This window comes from Rhinopithecus roxellana, chromosome 3 (assembly GCF_007565055.1).
Source record: "Rhinopithecus roxellana isolate Shanxi Qingling chromosome 3, ASM756505v1, whole genome shotgun sequence".
Taxonomy (NCBI): domain Eukaryota; kingdom Metazoa; phylum Chordata; class Mammalia; order Primates; family Cercopithecidae; genus Rhinopithecus; species Rhinopithecus roxellana.
Window position 1 is genome coordinate 69,924,721 of NC_044551.1, and position 21,132 is coordinate 69,945,852.

The 21,132-nt window shown below is 39.9% G+C and overlaps 1 protein-coding gene and 1 pseudogene across 10 annotated transcripts in view; one reads left to right on the top strand and one right to left on the bottom strand.

Moving 5' to 3' along the window:
- Window positions 1-21,132, bottom strand: part of CPLANE1 (ciliogenesis and planar polarity effector 1) — a 156,159-nt gene that overhangs the window by 94,848 nt on the left and 40,179 nt on the right. For 8 of the 9 annotated variants that reach the window (XR_004056371.1, XR_004056372.1, XM_030927508.1 and 5 more), the window contains exons 16-19: window positions 20,371-20,544; window positions 6,498-6,726; window positions 5,291-5,430; window positions 1,560-1,777 (exon numbers count right to left, since the gene is read on the bottom strand). Coding sequence is in view for 7 of the 9 variants with exons in the window: in XM_030927508.1 (XP_030783368.1) it covers window positions 1,560-1,777; window positions 5,291-5,430; window positions 6,498-6,726; window positions 20,371-20,544 (761 nt within the window). In the remaining 2 variants the exon portion in view is untranslated. The remainder of the gene's footprint in view (window positions 1-1,559; window positions 1,778-5,290; window positions 5,431-6,497; window positions 6,727-20,370; window positions 20,545-21,132) is intronic. The other variant, XM_030927509.1, reaches the window with a different exon arrangement.
- Window positions 15,877-18,964, top strand: LOC104670237 (annotated as a pseudogene). The gene has a single exon (XR_004056373.1). The product of XR_004056373.1 is annotated as an oral-facial-digital syndrome 1 protein pseudogene (transcript).

Consider the following 21,132-nt stretch of genomic DNA (forward strand, 5'->3'; position numbering starts at 1 on the left):
CCACTCAAACTACTCGAACTATTATCTGCATAGGCTATCCAAAAAACTTTAAATGTCATTTCACATTTCTAAACCAATTACTAAAGACTCAGATGCAAGAGGAAAGATGAATTATGAAGAAATGCCATGGACTTTTTATTCCTTCCATTTGTAAAATCAACAAGTAAAATGTTTTAGACTATTGAAATATAACCAAACAGAACAAATGAGAAATTAAAAACTAGAGGTAGAAGTTGCCAATTTTGAAACAGGAGGTAGTAAAAAAATAATACCCAGAACTACTTCAAAGTGTTAATCAAATACTTAAAAATCTAAATGTAAGTAATTTACAATAACATTTTAAATATTAAAACCAGCTAATTATAATGTTATGATTTTTTAATAAGAGCAGAGAAAAAGTTTCTGAGCAGAATATAGTATTTATAATATAGAACTATCAATTGACTAGTGCAGGAAAAAAAAAAAACCTTTTAAATCAAAGTCAAAAATAAGTTCTTTCTTTTCCTTTTTGAGACAGAGTTTTGCTCTGTCACCCAGGCTGGAGTGCAGTGGTGCAATTTCAACTCACTGCAACCTCTGCCTCCTGGGCTCAAGTCATCCTCCCACCTCAGCCTACTGAGTAGCTGAGACTACAGGCGTGTGCCATGATGCCCAGCTAATTGTTGTATATTTTATAGAGACAGGGTTTCGCCATGTTGCCTAGGCTGGTCTCAAACTCATTGACTCAAGCAATCTTCCTGCCTTGGCCTCCCAAGTTCTGGGATTACAGGTATGAGCCACTATGCCCAGCCGAGTCTTTCAAAAAAGGCAAACACAAAGAGATAAATAAGAGACTGAAATAATGTATGGCTTCTAATTCTGACACTCATTATTTCATTTGTTACCCTAAACAAATGCCTAATTTTTAAAAGTCTGGATATTAAGATTGTGCTATATTGTTAAAATGATTTTTTTTTGAGACGGAGTTTCGTTCTTGTTGCACAGGCTGGAGTGCAATGGCATAATCTCAGCTCACCGCAGCCTCTGCTTCCTGGGTTCAAGCGATTATCCTGCCTCAGCCTCCCAAGTAGCTGAGTTTACAGGCGTGCGCCACCACACCCAGTTAATTTTGTATTTGTAGTAGAGACAGGGCTTCTCCATGTTGGTCAGGCTGGTCTCAAACTCCAGACCTCAGGTGATCTGCCTGCCTCTGCCTCCCAAAGTGCTGGGATTACAGGCATAAGCCACCACGCCCACCCTATTGTTACAATAATTTTAACATTTATTGAGTAATTACTATATGTCCCAGGTCCTGAGCTAGCAGATTTTATAGGATATCTCAATCCTCACAAAAATGCCATGAGAGGTACTATTATCATCTGCATTTTACAGATAAGGAAACTTAAACAACAGTTTAGTACATTCCCAAAGATTATACAATTAGTGAATAGCAAAGCTGGGATCTAAGTTTGTCTTTAGAGCTTGAATTTTTAACCTGATGATTATTATCAAGTTAATTATTTTAAAAACTCGACAAAATCAACTTTAAATTAATGAAAAAGTTAATGCTATAAGCTTACTTCACTAAGAATAGCTGGCTGGGGACAGTACAATGGAGGAGCTGGAAGATACAAGCCAAATGGCACTAAGCCCCACAGTCTTTTACTGAAGTCCTTGGCAGAGTCTATCAGAAGTTGAAATGTCTCCGAAAGAATATCTGCATCAGCCATAACTGATGCTTTCAGTACTTCTTGTACTGAACCAAATAGCAGATTTGCATCTTCCTCTTCAATGGGATCTATCAAATACAAAAATTTGATAAAATAGTTAAAGTTTGTATTAAACTTCTTATCCATTTTGTAGGAAAAAATTTCAAATCTAAAAACATTCATTGTCAAGAATGAACATATTGGTTGACATACAAACATCCAAACTTACAGACAGAAATTACAAACTATCTTGTTACTTTAAGATTATAGATAAGAACATGAGACATTTTTATACAAGATATTATAGAAACAACTATACGATAAAAATATTCTTAGGATGTAGTTCTGAGTCAAAATAATTGAAAAAATATTAATGGGAAAAGAATGTCAAGAAAGACACCAAAATAATATACAAGATTATGTGAGAGTAACTTTTTCCTTTTATTTATTTATTTATTTATTGAGACAGAGTCTCACTCTGTCACCCAGGCTGGAGTCACTCTGTCACCCAGGCTGGAGAGTGAAGTGCAGTGGCAGGATCTCGGCTCACTGCAACCTCTGCCTCCCAGGTTCTACCAATTCTCCCACCTAAGCCTCCCGAGTAGCTGGGATTACAGGCACCCACCATCCAGGCTAATTTTTGTATTTTTAGTAGAGATGAGGTTTCACCATGTTGGCCAGGCTGGTCTCGAACCCCTGATCTCAGGTGATCCATCCGGCCTCCCAAAGTCCTGGGATTACAGGCATGAGCCACCATGCCTGGTCATTTTTCCTTTTCTTAATAGTACATGATAGTACTTTTGTAACAATAAGTTAATAAAAATGACTTATGAAAGAAACAGGAAAACACAAAATAGTCACGCATATATTATGGCTTCAACTATACAAATATCTATACATATGTGGGCATGTCCCAGAAGGCAAAATGCAAGGAGATGTGGTGGTAGAACTGGAAACTCAGGGATTTTTCTACTATAAAATATTTTAAGCATACTGTAAAATATAGAATTTATGAAAGTATAGAGTATGTCAAACCCTCATGTGCTGACTTCTCATCCTTGTCTGATAGGAACATTTTTGCTATATTTAACTTAGGTAGCCACTATCCAGCATTTGGTGTGGACATACTGGAATTTCAATTAAATATACGTTGTCTTTCTGTTCTGTGTGTTCTATAAAGCTTCTCTTTCATATTTTTCAAATCTATGTCCCTATCTATTTTGTATATATTTATCTTTATTTCTTTATATATTTTATAGATATATAGATACATAAACATAGCTCAGATTCATCTTTTCCACTTCACAAATTTGCTCCTAAATTGGTCTAGTAACTTTAACCATCTAGTAAGTTTTTGTTTTCAAATCAGGTTGAGACATAATTTACATACTATATTCATCCTTTTTAAAGTATACAGTTCAATAAAATTAAACAAATCTATATGGGCTTGTAATAACATTTCCATCACTCCAAAAAGTTATCTTAATGCTTCTTTGTAGTCAATTCCCCATTTACTCTCAGGCAACCCCGATCTGTTTTCTGCTCCTATAGTTTTTTTTATAGAATGCCACAGAAATGGAATCATACGGTATATAGTCTTCGTTCCTGACTTCTTTCAGGACTTCTTACCATGACAGTTCTGTGATTCATCTATGTTGTCACATGTTATCAGTAATTTGTTCCTCTTCATTATTTGTTATTCCATTTTAAAGATACATTTGAATTTGCTTATCCATTCACCAGTTGACAAACATTTGAGGTGTTTCCAAATTTTGGCTATTATGAAAAAGTTACTATAAACATTCATGTATAGGTATTTGTTTTGTTTCATTTTTTGAGACAAGGATCTCACTATGTCACCCAGGTTGGAGTGCAGTGGCACAATCATGGCTCACTGCAGACTTGACCTCCTAGGCTCAAGTGATTCTCCCACCTTAGTTAGCTTCCCAAGTAGCTGGGACTACAGGCGTGTACCATCATGCCTGGCTAATTTTTGTATTTTCTGTAGAGACAGGGTTTTCTCATATTGCCCAAGCTGGTCTCGAACTCCTGGGCTCAAGTGATCTGCTGGCCTTAGCCTCCCAAAGCATTGAGATTACAGGCGTGAGCCACTGAGCCCGGCTTCATGTACAGATATTTGAATGGGCCTGTTTCTATTTCTCTTTAATGGCATGGAATTCATTCAAGAGCAGCTAAAGAGAAAGAAATGGAATGCTTTGAGTTTTTATTTGCTTCTTGTTTCTGACCTCTGGCAATTCCCCTTACTTTCTTTAAAGCCTGGCCTTTAAGTGGTATTTTTTGTATTTTATCTAAAAACACATTTTATCTATGTATTTATTGTGGAAGAGTTTTCAGATCATTTAAAACAACATATTGCCAAAACTCAAAGTTCAGACTGGGGATGTCTCAGTCCCTTCTTTAAAATCCAACTTTCAAATAGTAACATCTTTTCATTAATTAAAACAAAGGAACTACACAGAAAATTATCAAAGAAAAGTTTATAGTCAGATTTCCAAGTATTATAGGTTCTCTCAAAACAGAAACATTGTAAGTTTTAGGAATCTAGAGTTAGAAGTTTCACTCCTTACTGGAGCAAAGCACCAATAAAAACAGAAGGGCCTCACAGTTGTCCTGGTTTTACATTAAATATATGACATTAAATGACTGATTTCATTACTTTTTATCTAAATTTCTCCAACTGTAAAACAGATAAATTTGATAGGATTCCTGTGTGAATCTATGTAGTACATGTAATATTCTATCATTTTAAATTGTTTAATACCATTTTGAACTTTTCAAATTAAAAAAAATTATAATTTATGCACTAGGTGAGAGTTGAAATAAATCACTCCTAAGTACCCTTCCAGGCTTGAGATTCTATAGCTCCAAAAGAAAATGATATAAATGAAGCAAAATATAATTAGTATAAAGGCATGTAGGAAGGCTACTCTCAAACATAGTCTCTGGGGTGGCCTTGCTCTGCAGGAGTCAGAGAGCTGTAACACTGCAGCATCAAGAAAGCTACTTTCGTATTTAAAAAAAAAAAAAAAGGTATGTATGGAAAATCAGAAAATCTTTCAGTTATCAACCCTTGTATTGTGAGCTGGCATCAGTTTTGGGTGTTCCCATGGTTAAGTATAAATATCATACTTTCATTTTTTGGCCGGGCGCAGTGGCTAACGCCTGTAATCCCAACACTTTGGGAGGCCAAGGCGGGCAGATCACCTGAGGTCAGGAGTTTGAGACCAGCCTGGCCAAGTTGGTGAAACCCTGTCTCTACTAAAAATACAAAAATTAGCCAGACGTGGTGGTCCACACCTGTAATCCCAGCTACTCGGGAAGCTGAAGCAGGAGAATTGCTTGAACCCGGGTGGCAGAGGTTGCAGTGAGCCAAGATCATGCCACTGCACTCCTGCCTGGGTGGCACAGTGAGACTCCATCTCAAAAAATAGTAATAATAAAATAAAAATAAATATCATGCTTTCATTTTTGATAAGTTTATTTCAAAGTGTTAATACATTTGTAGACATGTATAAGCTTTTTAAGGTATCATAAGGTTTATATTAATCTGACACGAGTCAGACCATACATACATAACACACCTGTAAACTGTTTATATTTTGAGTCCATTTCATTTTTTGCTTCCAAAGAGGCTGGTTGACCTAAAAAACACCGCAGTTTTTCCTGAAAAATCTGTGCTGGAGTCATATGTAGTGGTAGATTCAGACTCTTTTTCTTGGACCTGAAATAACATCAAATTAAGGGAAATGAATCCAAATTTTGAGAAAAAGGAAAGGTTTCACACATCAAGGACTAAACATGAAAGTTTCAGAAATAATGGAATTTACTTTTTTATCTATCATACGTGTAAAAAAGATATATACAAGGAAATATTGTATTAAGACCCTCCACGATTATGATCCTAATATATACCCCCATTCTTATTTCTCATTGCTACCCTAAATACGGGCTTTACTAACACATAGTGTACTAAATAAATGGTTTTTGTTTGTTTTTTTTGTTTTTTTTTTTTTTTTTTTTTTTTTGAGACGGAGTCTCGCTCTGTAGCCCAGGCTGGAGTGCAGTGGCCGGACCTCAGCTCACTGCAAGCTCCGCCTCCCGGGTTCACGCCATTCTCCTGCCTCAGCCTCCCGAGTAGCTGGGACTACAGGCGCCCGCCAGGTCGCCCGGCTAGTTGTTTGTATTTTTAGTAGAGACGGGGTTTCACCATGTTAGCCAGGATGGTCTTGATCTCCTGACCTCGTGATCCGCCCGTCTCGGCCTCCCAAAGTGCTGGGATTACAGGCTTGAGCCACCGCGCCCGGCCGGTTTTTGTTTGTTTTGAGACAGGATCTCACTCTGTTGCCCAGGCTGAGGTGTAATGACATGATCACAGCTCACTGCGGCCTTGACCTCCTGAGCTCAAGTGATCTTCCCACATCAGCCTCCCAAGTAGTCGGGACCACAGGCACGAATCATCGCACTTGGCTATTAATAAAAGTTTTAACACAAATAAGTAAGCCACTGAACTGTTCAATACAGTAACCACTAACTACATGTGGCTATTTACATTTAAATTAACTAAAATTAAATTGAAAATTTAATTCCTTGGTCTCACTAGCTGCATTTCAATAGTTACTTGTGGTGAGTGGCTACCATACTGGACAACACATTTCCATTACTAAAGAATGTTCCATTGAACAATGCTGAACTAAGGATTCCACATAAAATGTAAATACCAGCAAAAAGAGAAATATAAAATACATAGTTCAATCATACTATATCTTAAAATTGCCTAAAATTCCATACCTCATGAAATTGCTATCACGTTTACAGAACAGCTGGAAAGCCACACCAATTGAAACAGACGTCTTCCAGTCTCCAAGTTTATATGCCAACCACACAGCCTCTGGAACGAGGCCACCAATAAATAGTAATTCAAGTGCATATTCAACTGTCCACACATTAGAGAGATTCTGATCTCTAACGACGCTGGCCACCTTAGAGTGTTGCAGAGGAATAAGTCGAAAGGACTGCTCTGTGAGTAAATTTTAAAAAATGGATTATTACAATCACATCCAAACTCATGATTCCTTGCGTGGGTATATTTATCTCTTCAATCAGTATTATCTACAAAAAACTACCAGGAAGATACATACAAAATGGGCTAAAGTAATACTCAACATGCCCTAGAACACTTTTAACACTGACAAATGTGCCTCATTCGTGTGTCATGAAACAAATGCCAGCATTATTTTTAAAATGAAACAAAAGAGAGAAAAAAACAGAGTAGAAAGTATTAGACAATAAAGGTAAATACTGTTTAGTGAAACTTTTGTGTCAGGTAATATGCAAATACATACAAAAAACATTTATATCTACTCTACTATTGGTACACAATGTACAATTTATTACCGTGACATGGGTCACAATGTGCAGTTTATTACTGTGGGATACTCAGAAATACATGCTTATTTCTCATACTAGATTATGAAATGCAGAAGGCAGAGACTACATTTTATCTGATTTTGTGTTACCCACAGTGTTATGCAATAAAAAACTAAGTTGAGGTAACAATGAAGGATATTAAGTGTCAATATTAGTGTTGATTACGAAGTAGAAAAGTGTGATTTTCAGTAATTCCGACTAAATAATAAGATTGCTATCCGGCCTGTGATTTAATACAAAAGGATAATATTCCCCCTGGCCTTCTGTCCCTTTCCCTAACTGAAGTAACTTGATAAAGCACTTAAAAATACGATAAGGGGGGCGGAGCAAGATGGCCGAATAGGAACAGCTCTAGTCTCCAACTCCCAGCGCGAGCGACACAGAAGACCGGTGATTTCTGCATTTTCAACTGAGGTACTGGGGTCATCTCACTAGGGAGTGCCGGACAATCGGTGCTGGTCAGCTGCTGCAGCCTGACCAGCGAGAGCTGAAGTAGGGCGAGGCATCGCCTCACCTGGAAGTGCAAGGGGGAAGGGAATCCGTTTTCCTAGCCAGGGGAACTGACACACAACACCTGGAAAATCGGGTAACTCCCACCCCAATAAGGCGCTTTAAGCAAAGAGGCACACCAGGAGAATATATCCCACGCCTGGCCGGGAGGGTCCCACGCCCACGGAGCCTCTCTCACTGCTAACACAGCAGTCTGCCGCGATCTATCCGCAAGGCAGCAGCGAGGCTGGGGGAGGGGCGCCCGCCATTGCTGAGGCTTAAGTAGGTAAACAAAGCCGCTGGGAAGCTCGAATTGGGTGGAGCTCACAGCAGCTCAAGGAAGCCTGCCTGTCTCTGTAGACTCCACCTCTGGGGACAGCGCACAGCTGAAGACCAACAGGGGAAACAGCGGGGGCCGGTGCAGACGCCAACGACTCTGTCTGACAGCTTTGGGGAGAGCTGTGGATCTCCCAACTCGGAGGTTGAGATCTGAGAACGGACAGACTGCCTGCTCAGGTGTGTCCCTGACCCCTGAGTAGCCTAGCTGGGAGAAATCCCCCACTAAGGGCAGTCTGACACCCCACACCTCACAGGGTGGAGTACACCCCTGAGAGGAAACTTCCAAAGGAAGAATCAGACAGGTACACTCGCTGTTCAGCAATATTCTATCTTCGGCAACCTCTGCTGCTGATACCCAGGCAAACAGGGTCTGGAGTGGACCTCAAGCAATCTCCAACAGACCAACAGACAGTCCTTCTGACTGTCAGAAGGAAAACTATCAAACAGGAAGGACACCTATACCAAAACCCCATCAGTACGTCACCACCATCAAAGACCAGAGACAGATAAAACCACAAAGATGGGGAAGAAGCAGGGCAGAAAAGCTGGAAATTCAAAAAATAAGAGCGCATCTCCCCCTGCAAAGGAGCGCAGCCCATCGCCAGCAACGGATCAAAGCTGGTCAGAGAATGACTTGGACGAGAGGAGAGAAGAAGGCTTCAGTCCATCAAACTTATCAGAGCTAAAGGAGGAATTACGTACCCAGCGCAAAGAAACTAAAAATCTTGAAAAAAGAGTGGAAGAATTGACAGCTAAACTAATTAATGCAGAGAAGATCATAAACGAAATGACAGAGATGAAAACCATGACACAAGAAATACGTGACAAATGCACAAGCTTCAGTAACCGACTCGATCAACTGGAAGAAAGAGTATCAGCGATTGAAGATCAAATGAATGAAATGAAGCGAGAAGAGAAACCAAAAGAAAAAAGAAGAAAAAGAAATGAACAACGCCTGCAAGAAGTATGGGATTACGTAAAAAGACCAAATCTACGTCTGATTGGGGTGCCTGAAAGTGAGGGGGAAAATGGAACCAAGTTGGAAAACACTCTTCAGGATATCATCCAGGAGAACTTCCCCAACCTAGTAGGGCAGGCCAACATTCAAATTCAGGAAATACAGAGAACGCCACAAAGATACTCCTCCAGAAGAGCAACTCCAAGACACATAATTGCCAGATTCACCAAAGTTGAAATGAAGGAAAAAATCTTAAGGGCAGCCAGAGAGAAAGGTCGGGTTACCCACAAAGGGAAGCCCATCAGACTAACAGCAGATCTCTCGGCAGAAACTCTACAAGCCAGAAGAGAGTGGGCGCCAATATTCAACATTCTTAAAGAAAAGAATTTTAAACCCAGAATTTCATATCCAGCCAAACTAAGTTTCATAAGTGAAGGAGAAATAAAATCCTTTACAGATAAGCAAATGCTTAAAGATTTTGTCACCACCAGGCCTGCCTTACAAGAGACCCTGAAGGAAGCCCTAAACATGGAACGGAACAACCAGTACCAGCCATTGCAAAAACATGCCAAAATGTAAAGACCATCAAGGCTAGGAAGAAACTGCATCAACTAACGAGCAAAATAACCAGTTAATATCATAATGGCAGGATCAAGTTCACACATAACAATATTAACCTTAAATGTCAATGGACTAAATGCTCCAATTAAAAGACACAGACTGGCAAACTGGATAAAGAGTCAAGACCCATCAGTCTGCTGTATTCAGGAGACCCATCTCACATGCAGAGACATACATAGGCTCAAAATAAAGGGATGGAGGAAGATCTACCAAGCAAATGGAGAACAAAAAAAAGCAGGGGTTGCAATCCTTGTCTCTGATAAAACAGACTTTAAACCATCAAAGATCAAAAGAGACAAAGAAGGCCATTACATAATGGTAAAGGGATCAATTCAACAGGAAGAGCTAACTCTCCTAAATATATATGCACCCAATACAGGAGCACCCAGATTCATAAAGCAAGTCCTTAGAGACTTACAAAGAGACTTAGACTCCCATACAATAATAATGGGAGACTTCAACACTCCGCTGTCAACATTAGACAGATCAACGAGACAGAAAGTTAACAAGGATATCCAGGAATTGAACTCATCTCTGCACCAAGCGGACCTAATAGACATCTATAGAACTCTCCACCCCAAATCAACAGAATATACATTCTTCTCAGCACCACATCGCACTTATTCCAAAATTGACCACATAATTGGAAGCACTCCTCAGCAAATGTAAAAGAACAGAAATTATAACAAACTGTCTCTCAGACCACAGTGCAATCAAACTAGAACTCAGGACTAAGAAACTCAATCAAAACCGCTCAACTACATGGAAACTGAACAACCTGCTCCTGAATGACTACTGGGTACATAACGAAATGAAAGCGGAAATAAAGATGTTCTTTGAAACCAATGAGAACAAAGATACAACATACCAGAATCTCTGGGACACATTTAAAGCAGTGTGTAGAGGGAAATTTATAGCACTAAATGCCCACAAGAGAAAGCAGGAAAGATCTAAAATTGATACTCTAACATCACAATTAAAAGAACTAGAGAGGCAAGAGCAAACACATTCAAAAGCTAGCAGAAGGCAAGAAATAACTAAGATCAGAGCCGAACTGAAGGAGATAGAGACACAAAAAACCCTCCAAAAAATCAATGAATCCAGGAGTTGGTTTTTTGAAAAGATCAACAAAATTGACAGACCGCTAGCAAGGCTAATAAAGAAGAAAAGAGAGAGGAATCAAATAGATGCAATAAAAAATGATAAAGGGGATATCACCACTGACCCCACAGAAATACAAACTACCATCAGAGAATACTATAAACGCCTCTACGCAAATCAACTAGAAAATCTAGAAGAAATGGATAATTTCCTGGACACTTACACTCTCCCAAGACTAAACCAGGAAGAAGTTGAGTCCCTGAATAGACCAATAGCAGGCTCTGAAATTGAGGCAACAATTAATAGCCTACCCACCAAAAAAAGTCCAGGACCAGATGGATTCACAGCTGAATTCTACCAGAGGTACAAGGAGGAGCTGGTACCATTCCTTCTAAAACTATTCCAATCAATAGAAAAACAGGATATCCTCCCTAACTCATTTTATGAGGCCAACATCATCCTGATACCAAAGCCTGGCAGAGACACAACAAAAAAAGAGAATTTTAGACCAATATCCCTGATGAACATTGATGCAAAAATTCTCAATAAAATACTGGCAAACCGGATTCAGCAGCACATCAAAAAGCTTATCCACCATGATCAAGTGGGCTTCATCCCTGGGATGCAAGGCTGGTTCAACATTCGCAAATCAATCAACATAATCCAGCATATAAACAGAACCAAAGACAAGAACCACATGATTGTCTCAATAGATGCAGAAAAGGCTTTTGACAAAATTCAACAGCCCTTCATGCTAAAAACGCTCAATAAATTCGGTATTGATGGAATGTACCTCAAAATAATAAGAGCTATTTATGACAAACCCACAGCTAATAACATTCTGAATGGGCAAAAACTGGAAAAATTCCCTTTGAAAACTGGCACAAGACAGGGATGCCCTCTCTCACCACTCCTATTCAACATAGTCTGGGAAGTTCTGGCTAGGGCAATCAGGCAAGAGAAAGAAATCAAGGGTATCCAGCTAGGAAAAGAAGAAGTCAAATTGTCCCTGTTTGCAGATGACATGATTGTATATTTAGAAAACCCCATCGTCTCAGCCCAAAATCTCCTTAAGCTGATAAGCAACTTCAGCAAAGTCTCAGGATACAAAATTAATGTGCAAAAATCACAAGCATTCTTATACACCAGTAACAGACAAGCAGAGAGCCAAATCAGGAATGAACTTCCATTCACAATTGCTTCAAAGAGAATAAAATACCTAGGAATCCAGCTTACAAGGGATGTAAAGGACCTCTTCAAGGAGAACTACAAACCACTGCTCAGTGAAATAAAAGAGGACACAAACAAATGGAAGAACATACCATGCTCATGGATAGGAAGAATCAATATCGTGAAAATGGCCATACTGCCCAAGGTTATTTATAGATTCAATGCCATCCCCATCAAGCTACCAATGAGTTTCTTCACAGAATTGGAAAAAACTGCTTTAAAGTTCATATGGAACCAAAAAAGAGCCCGCATTGCCAAGACAATCCTAAGTCAAAAGGACAAAGCTGGAGGCGTCACGCTACCTGACTTCAAACTATACTACAAGGCTACAGTAACCAAAACAGCATGGTACTGGTACCAAAACAGAGATATAGACCAATGGAACAGAACAGAGTCCTCAGAAATAATACCGCATATCTACAGCCATCTGATCTTTGACAAACCTGAGAGAAACAAGAAATGGGGAAAGGATTCCCTATTTAATAAATGGTGCTGGGAAAACTGGCTAGCCATAAGTAGAAAGCTGAAACTGGATCCTTTCCTTACCCCTTATACGAAGATTAATTCAAGATGGATTAGAGACTTAAATGTTAGACCTAATACCATAAAAACCCTAGAAGAAAATCTAGGTAGTACCATTCAGGACATAGGCATGGGCAAGGACTTCATGTCTAAAACACCAAAAGCAACGGCAGCAAAAGCCAAAATTGACAAATGGGATCTAATTAAACTAAAGAGCTTTTGCACAGCAAAAGAAACTACCATCAGAGTGAACAGGCAACCTACAGAATGGGAGAAAAGTTTTGCAACCTACTCATCTGACAAAGGGCTAATATCCAGAATCTACAAAGAACTCAAACAAATATACGAGAAAAAAACAAACAACCCCATCAAAAAGTGGGGAAAGGATATGAACAGACATTTCTCTAAAGAAGATATTCATACAGCCAACAGACACATGAAAAAATGCTCATCATCACTCGCCATCAGAGAAATGCAAATCAAAACCACAATGAGATACCATCTCACACCAGTTAGAATGGCAATCATTAAGAAGTCAGGAAACAACAGGTGTTGGAGAGGATGTGGAGAAATAGGAACACTTTTACACTGTTGGTGGGATTGTAAACTAGTTCAACCATTATGGAAAACAGTATGGCAATTCCTCAAGGATCTAGAACTAGATGTACCATATGACCCAGCCATCCCACTACTGGGTATATACCCAAAGGATTATAAATTATTCTACTACAAAGACACATGTACACGTATGTTTATTGCAGCACTATTCACAATAGCAAAGACTTGGAATCAACCCAAATGTCCATCTGTGACAGACTGGATTCAGAAAATGTGGCACATATACACCATGGAATACTATGCAGCCATAAAAAAGGATGAGTTTGCGTCCTTTGTAGGGACATGGATGCAGCTGGAAACCATCATTCTTAGCAAACTATCACAAGAACAGAAAACCAAACACCGCATGTTCTCACTCATAGGTGGGAACTGAACAATGAGATCACTTGGACTCGGGAAGGGGAACATCACGCACTGGGGCCTATCATGGGGAGGGGGGAGGGGGGAGGAGGGAGGGATTGCATTGGGGAGTTATACATGATATAAATGATGAATTGATGGGTGCTGACGAGTTGATGGGTGCAGCACACCAACATGGCATAAGTATACATATGTAACAAACCTGCACGTTATGCACATGTACCCTAGAACTTAAAGTATAATAAAAATAAAAAAAATAAAATAAAATAAAATATTTATATGAAAAAATACGATAAAAGAAATGTTATTAAAAAATAGATGTTGATGGGATTTTTACTCATTCTCTCAAAATAAAAGTCATAAATAGTATTCATGAGCTTCTCTGCTCCTTGAAATGGTTAGTTTCTCACATGACCTACACAGGCAATGTCTACAGCAAGAACTAACATTTTAGCTCTCTGACAAACACACCTGGAAAAACAAAAAAGTTTTCAACCACTTGGATGTCTGATTTTTGTATAAGCAAAGGAGCCAGGATACTGGCTAAATTTTTCCTATTTTTATTCAGTACGAGCAAGGTAATATAGTATTAAAATAACTTGAATAATTTAATTTTCTGAAAATTTTACTACTTTCACACAGTAAAAAGGTTCACTACTTTTTAAAATATCACACCAAATAAGCAACTCAAATCCCTAGAAAAATTCTGATTAGAAAAATTAACATGAAATGTATACACATCCTGAAACATTGACAGAACATAGGAGTTTGAACACATAGTTCAAAATCCATGGTTCTATGACTGATTATATTTGCTGACCACTTGTTGCCGTCCTTATTAAACTTCTAACTATATTTTAACTAGTACTACTCTAACCTAGGTGTGCCTTGTACATACCTGTGTATCTGTTCATGTCTACTCTTGCTTAAAGCCCTCCAACAGATTCCCATGATACTTAAAATAAATTCAGATTTCTTAACATGGCTTACACCATCTGGCCCTTTTACTGAATGCAACTCATATCACTCTCCACTTCCTCCTCTAGTTTTTTTTGTTTGCTTTGGGGTTTTCTTTGTTGTTGTTTTGGTGTTGTTTTGTTTTGTTCTGTTTTGTTTGAGACAGTCTTGATCTGTCATCCAAGCTGTAGTGTAATTGCGTGATCTCACTGCAACCTCTGCCATCCGGGCTCAAGCAATCCTCTTGCCTCAGCCTCCCAAGTGACTGGGAATCTCAAGTACATGTCACCATGCCGGGCTAATTTTTGTATTTCTTGTAGAGACAGGGTTTCACAATGTTGTCCAGGCTGATCTCAAACTCCTGGACTCAAGCAATAGGCCTGGCTTCCCAAAGTGCTGGGATTACAGGCATGAGCCGACATGCCCAGCCATCCTCCTCCAGTTTACAGCCACACAGATCTTTCCGTTTCTCAAACACATCAACCTTGTTCTTGCCCTGGGGCTTTTACACAAACTCAGGTTAGAATGCCCTGTGCCTTGATGTATCCAATTCTTTTTTGTTACTAAGAGTTAGGCTTAGAGGCCTGAGCGGTGGCTCACGCCTGTAATCCCAGCACTTTGGGAGGTCGAGGCGGGCGGATCACGAGGTCAGGAGATCGAGACCATCCTGGCTAACACGGTGAAACCCCATCTCTACTAAAAATACAAAAAATTAGCCGGGCGAGGTGGCGGGCGCCTGTAGTCCCAGCTACTGGGGAGGCTGACATAGGAGAATGGCGGGACCCCGGGAGGCGGAGCTTGTAGTAAGCCAAGATCGCACCACTGCACTCCAGCCTGGGCGACACAGTGAGACTCCATCTCAAAAAAAAAAAAAAAAAAAAAAAAGAAAAGAAAAAGAGTTAAGCTTAACTTTCACCTCCTCAGAGAGCTGCTCCTGAAATTCCCAATCTAAAACTGCCACTCAGTCACGCTGTATTGCTCTATTTTAATTCTCTCCGTAACAGTTATAACCATTTGATATATCTTGTTTATATATTTAATTTTCTGTCTCAACATATTAGGCGTAAACCCCATAAAAGAACAAGTACTTTATCATTTTGTTCACGGCAGTTAGGATAAATCTGTTCTACAGATGACAAAAAAAGAAAACAACGCGCATGCGCCGTAGCTCTCCAGACCGGGAAGGCTGTACTTAGCCGGTCGCCGGGAGATGAAGGATGGGATGTGAGGCGGTCCTGCCTTGCCGCCTTCCGTCCCTAGTCTCCGGGTCCCCGCCCTCCAGTCGCCTTTGAGTCGCGCCTGGGTCACGGTCCTCACTCATGCCTCAGAACCGAAGGAAGCTCATGTGTTTGCTAGAAAACCTAGTTGAAAGTGCAAGGCAGAAAGCGTTCAGCACCCTTGTTCCTCCCCACCCCCCGGGACAGAGACAGAGCTCTGGAGGGCAGGGAATCCCCCTCGTCTTGGCCCATCCCCGGCTGGGCACTAAACTCAGGCCACGGTGGGGCGAGCGAGGCGGGCTCCAGAGGAAGCTGACGGCTGATAATGGCTCAGTCGAACATGCTCCCCGTGGCTGATGTGTTGAGTCAAGATGAACTGCGCAAAAAGCTATACCAGACATTTAAGGATCGGGGTATACTGGACACGCTCAAGATACAACTTCGAAACCAGCTAATTCATGAGCTGATGCAGCCTGTATTGAGTGGAGAACTGCAAACTCGGTCCATTTCAGTGCAAGGGAGCTCCCTCTTAATAGGTGCCTCTAACTCTTTAGTGGCAGAACACTTACAAAGATGTGGCTATGAATATTCACTTTCTGTTTTCTTTCCAGAAAGTGGTTTGGCAAAAGAAAAGGTATTTACTATGCAGGATCTATTACAACTCATTAAAATCAACCCTACTTCTAGTCTCTACAAATCACTGGTTTCAGGATCTGATAAAGAAAACCAAAAAGGTTTTCTTATGTATTTTTTAAAAGAATTGGCAGAATATCATCAAGCTAAAGAGAGTTGTAATAGGGAAACTCAGACAAGTTCGACATTTAGCAGAGATTCTCTGGCTGAGAAGCTTCAGCTTATTGATGATCAGTTTGCAGATGCTTACCCTCAGCGTGTCAAGTTCGAGTCTTTAGAAATAAAGCTAAATGAATATAAGAGAGAAATAGAAGAGCAACTTCGGGCAGAAATATGCCAAAAGTTGAAGTTTTTTAAAGATACCGAGATAGCAAAAATTAAAATGGAAGCGAAAAAAAAGTATGAGAAGGAATTAGCCGTGTTCCAGAATGATTTTGAGAAAGCTTGTCAAGCAAAATCTGAAGCCCTCGTTATTCAGGAAAAAAGTACCCTTGAGAGAATTCAAAAGCACCAAGAGATTGAAACAAAAGAGATTTATGCTCAAAGGCAACTTTTACTAAAAGATATGGATTTGCTAAGAGGAAGAGAAGCAGAGCTGAAGCAAAGAGTTGAAGCTTTTGAACTGAACCAGAAGCTCCAGGAAGAAAAACATAAAAGCATGACTGAGGCACTTAGGAGACAGGAGGAGAATATAAAGAGTTTTGAGAAGACCTATGACCAAAAGCTCAAGAATGAACTTCTAAAGTATCAACTTGAACTAAAGCACGACTACATCATTAGAACTAATCGACTGACTGAAGATGAAAGGAAGAATAAAGAAAAAGCAGTTCATTTGCAAGAGAAGCTCATAGCTTTTAATTCAAAAAAGGAGGAACTCAATCAATCTGTAAATCGCATAAAAGAACTTGAGCTTGAGTTAGAGTCTGTCAAAGCCCAGTCTTTGGCAATAACAAAACAAAACCATATGCTGAATGAAAAGGTTAAAGTGATGAGTGATTATTCACTACTAAAAGAAGAGAGACTGGAGCTTCTGGCACAAAATAAATTACTTAAACAACAACTGGAAGAGAGTAGAAATGAAAACTTGCGTCTCCTAAACCGCCTAGCTCAGCCAGCTCCTGAACTTGTGGTCTTTCAGAAAGAACTACGGAAAGCAGAAAAGGCTACAGTGGTTGAGCATGAGGAGTTCGAAAGCCGCAGGCAAGCTCTGCACAAACAACTGCAAGATGAAATTGAGCATACTGCACAGCTGAAGGCCCAGATACTAGGTTACAAAGCTTCCGTAAAGAGGTTAACTATTCAGGTTGCCGATTTAAAACTGCAACTGAAGCAAACTCAGACAGCCCTAGAGAATGAAGTGTACTGCAATCCAAAGCCGTCTGTGATCCATCATTCTGCCAATGGATTAATAAATGGCAACATGGTGCTTCACAATGGTGAGATAAGTGGGGACTTCTTGAATAATCCTTGTAAACAGGAAAAAGTTCTAGCAGGTATGGTTGCATCAAGGATCACAAATTATCCAAATACAGGGATGGAGGGTAGTTCCCCTGATTCTGACCTTGAGTTTGTCGCCAATACTAATGCAAGGGTCAAAGAGCTTCAGCAAGAGGCCGAACGCCTGGAAAAGGCTTTCAGAAGTTACCATCGGAGAGCCATTAAAAACTCTGCCACAGGCCCACTACCAGCAAAGAGCCCACCATCTCTGCACTTGCTGGAAGCCTTCAAAAACATTACTTCCAGTTCCCCGGAAAGACATATTTTTGCAGAGGACAGAGTTATCTCTGAGCAGCCTCAAGTGGGCACACTTAAAGAAGAAAGGAATGACATCTTGGAAGCACTGACAGGCAGTGTAGCCTCAAGGCTACGCAGGGGCACTTCCTCCAGACGCCTCTCCTCCACATCCCTTCCAGAAGCAAAGAGAAGCCTTGAAAGTGAAATATATCTGGAAGGTCTGGGCAGATCACACATTGCTTCCCCCAGTCCTTGTACTGACAGAATGCCCCTGTCATCACCCACTGAGTCTAGGCACAACTTCTCCATCCCTCCCTTCTCCAGCCCTCCGGGGCAGAAAGCTGGTCATTATCAGAGACAAAATGAACTTCAAGACAAAAGTGAATTTTCAGATGTGGACAAGCTAGCTTTTAAGGATAATGAGGAATTTGAATCATCCTGTGAATATGCAGGGAACGTGCCAAGGCAGTTTGAAATGGATGAGCCCTCTCCTGCCGGGGATATGCTTCATATGGGTGCTGCTGCAGCTGCTGTGCCCCTCTCATATCAGCACCCAAATGTAGATCAGAAACAAATTGAAGAACAAAAGGAAGAAGAAAAAATATGGGAACAGCAAGTGAAAGAACGAAAGCAGAGAGAAGAAAGAAGGCAGAGTAATCTACAAGAAATTTTAGAAAGGGAACGAAGAGAACTAGAAAAACTGTATCAGGAAAGGAGGATCACTGAAGAATCACTGAAGATTGAAATGGAAAATGAATTAGAAATGAGTAATCAAGAAATGAAAGACCAATCTGCTCACAGTGAAAATCCTTTAGAGAAATATATCAAAATAATCCAGCAGGAGCAAGACCAGGAGTCGGCAGGTAAGAGCTCAAAAAAGATGGTCCAGGAAGGCTCCCTAGTGGACACACTGCAATCTAGTGACAAAGTCGAAAGTTTAACAGGCTTTTCTCATGAAGAACCAGATGACTCTTGGTAACCATGTTTGCTGCCCAGCTTCTAACTTACATACCATGAGAAGTAACATAACATTTACTCCTTTGTAAATGTTTCTCTGTCAACAGATAAAACTCTCAATAAAAATGTGTATAATCAAAAAAAAAGGAAGAAAGAAACTGCAAATGTTTTAGTATTATCAATTTCATGTCACACAAGCTAGTATATTTGCAGCACCAAGAATACTGTGTGGCAAACAGCAGGCACTCAATGAAAATCAGAATAAATGAATATCATAGAAATTTGTGTACATGTTTATACTGAGAACAGGGCAGTTATCTAGCACAGGATTAGATGCATTTTGACCATACTAATGAAAGTATTAAATTTAAAAAGTAAATGGTCCAAATAAAATCATAAAACTAAATCATCCAAATAAACTTAAATATTGAATTAGCAAGCTCAATATTTATTGAATTTCTACATTTTGACATAAATGAAGGTGGTAGCTCTTTCACTTTAAAAATTGAAACTTTCCTGTAATCCCAGCACTTTGGGAGGCCGAGACGGGCGGATCACGAGGTCAGGAGATCGAGACCATCCTGGCTAACACGGTGAAACCCTGTCTCTACTAAAAATACAAAAACTAGCCAGGTGAGGTGGCGGGCGCCTGTAGTCCCAGCTACTCGGGAGGCTGAGGCAGGAGAATGGCGTAAACCTGGGAGGCAGAGCTTGCAGTGAGCTGAGATCCGGCCACTGCACTCCAGTCCAGGCGACAGAGCGAGACTCCGCCTCAAAAAAAAAAAAAAAAAAAAAAAATTGAAACTTTAGCTGGGCACAGGGGTATACACCTATAGTCCCTGCGACGTGGGACGCTGAGGTGGTTAAGATCATTTGGCCAAGCACAGTGGTCCACGCCTATAATCCCAGCAGGGAGGCCAAGGCAGGTCAATCACCTGAGGTCAGGAGTTCGAGACCAGCCTGACTAACATGGTAAAACCCCGTTTCTACTAAATACAAAAAATTAGCTCGGCGTGGTGGCACATGCCTGTAATCCCAGCTACTTGGGAGATTGAGGCAGGAAAATTGCTTGAACCCAGGAGGTGAAGGCTGCAGTTAGCTGCGATCACGCCATTGCACTCCAGCCTGGGCAACAAGAGCGAAACTCAGTCTCAAAAAAAAAAGATCATCTGAGGCCAGGAGTTCAAAACCAGTCTGAGCAACATAGCAAAATCCCATCTCAAAAAAAATTAATTAATTAAAATTTAAAAATAAAAACTTTATAAAGATCAACTTGTCCCAATTTTGTGAAATCCATATTCAACAAAAACAAATCTAAGCCATTACTTTTCTCAGATTCTATTCATTCACAAATTGTCATAAATCGCCTCCTGTGTTTCAGATACTATGCTAGAACAGTATCATTTCCATAGAGTAATGACCTCTGTATAATATGTTTTAAATATTCTATTATGTGCAATGCAAAAAGAGTTTAAAAAGGATTTGTTTACTATATTACCTGTTTTAATATGAAGTGGGGGAAGAACATTCACATGATGAGGTGGCAAAATGCAAAGCTGCTGATTGGTGAAATAGGCAGCCATGAAACGAGCCATGGACTGGACGACTCTCACTGCTGCCTCAGGATGAACACCACCCGCCATTTCACACTCAAAATGAGACTTCGCAGCACCTAAGGAATACAGCAATGACCTAAGAAGACTGTGATCAACTACCAAAAGTAGTAATATTTAAGTTCCCAACATTATACAAAAAGAAAATTGTAATACGTTTTTTTCTGAGATGAGCACCCATGGCCAATACAGGCTGAATTATAATAGGTACCATACTTCTTAAAGACAATAAAACCAAAAACAATTACAGCTGACCCTTGAACTTCACGGGTTTGAACTGCACAAATCCACTTATATATATAGATTTTTTTTCCATAAATATACTAGAAAATGTTTTGGAGATTTGTGACAATTTGAAAAAATGTGTAGGCACACCATATAACCTAGAAACATCAAAAAATTAAAAAAGAAAAAGGTATGTCATGAATACAAAAAATATATGTAGATATTTTATCATTTAGTACCATAAAATACATATAAACTATAAAAAGTTAAAATTTATCAAAATTGGCTAGGTACAGTGGCTCACACCTATAATCCCAGCACTTTGGGAGGCCAAGGTGGGCTGATCTCTTGAGCTCAGGAGTTTGAGACCAGCCTGGGCAACACGGTGAAATCCCACCTCTATAAAAAAATACAATTAAAAA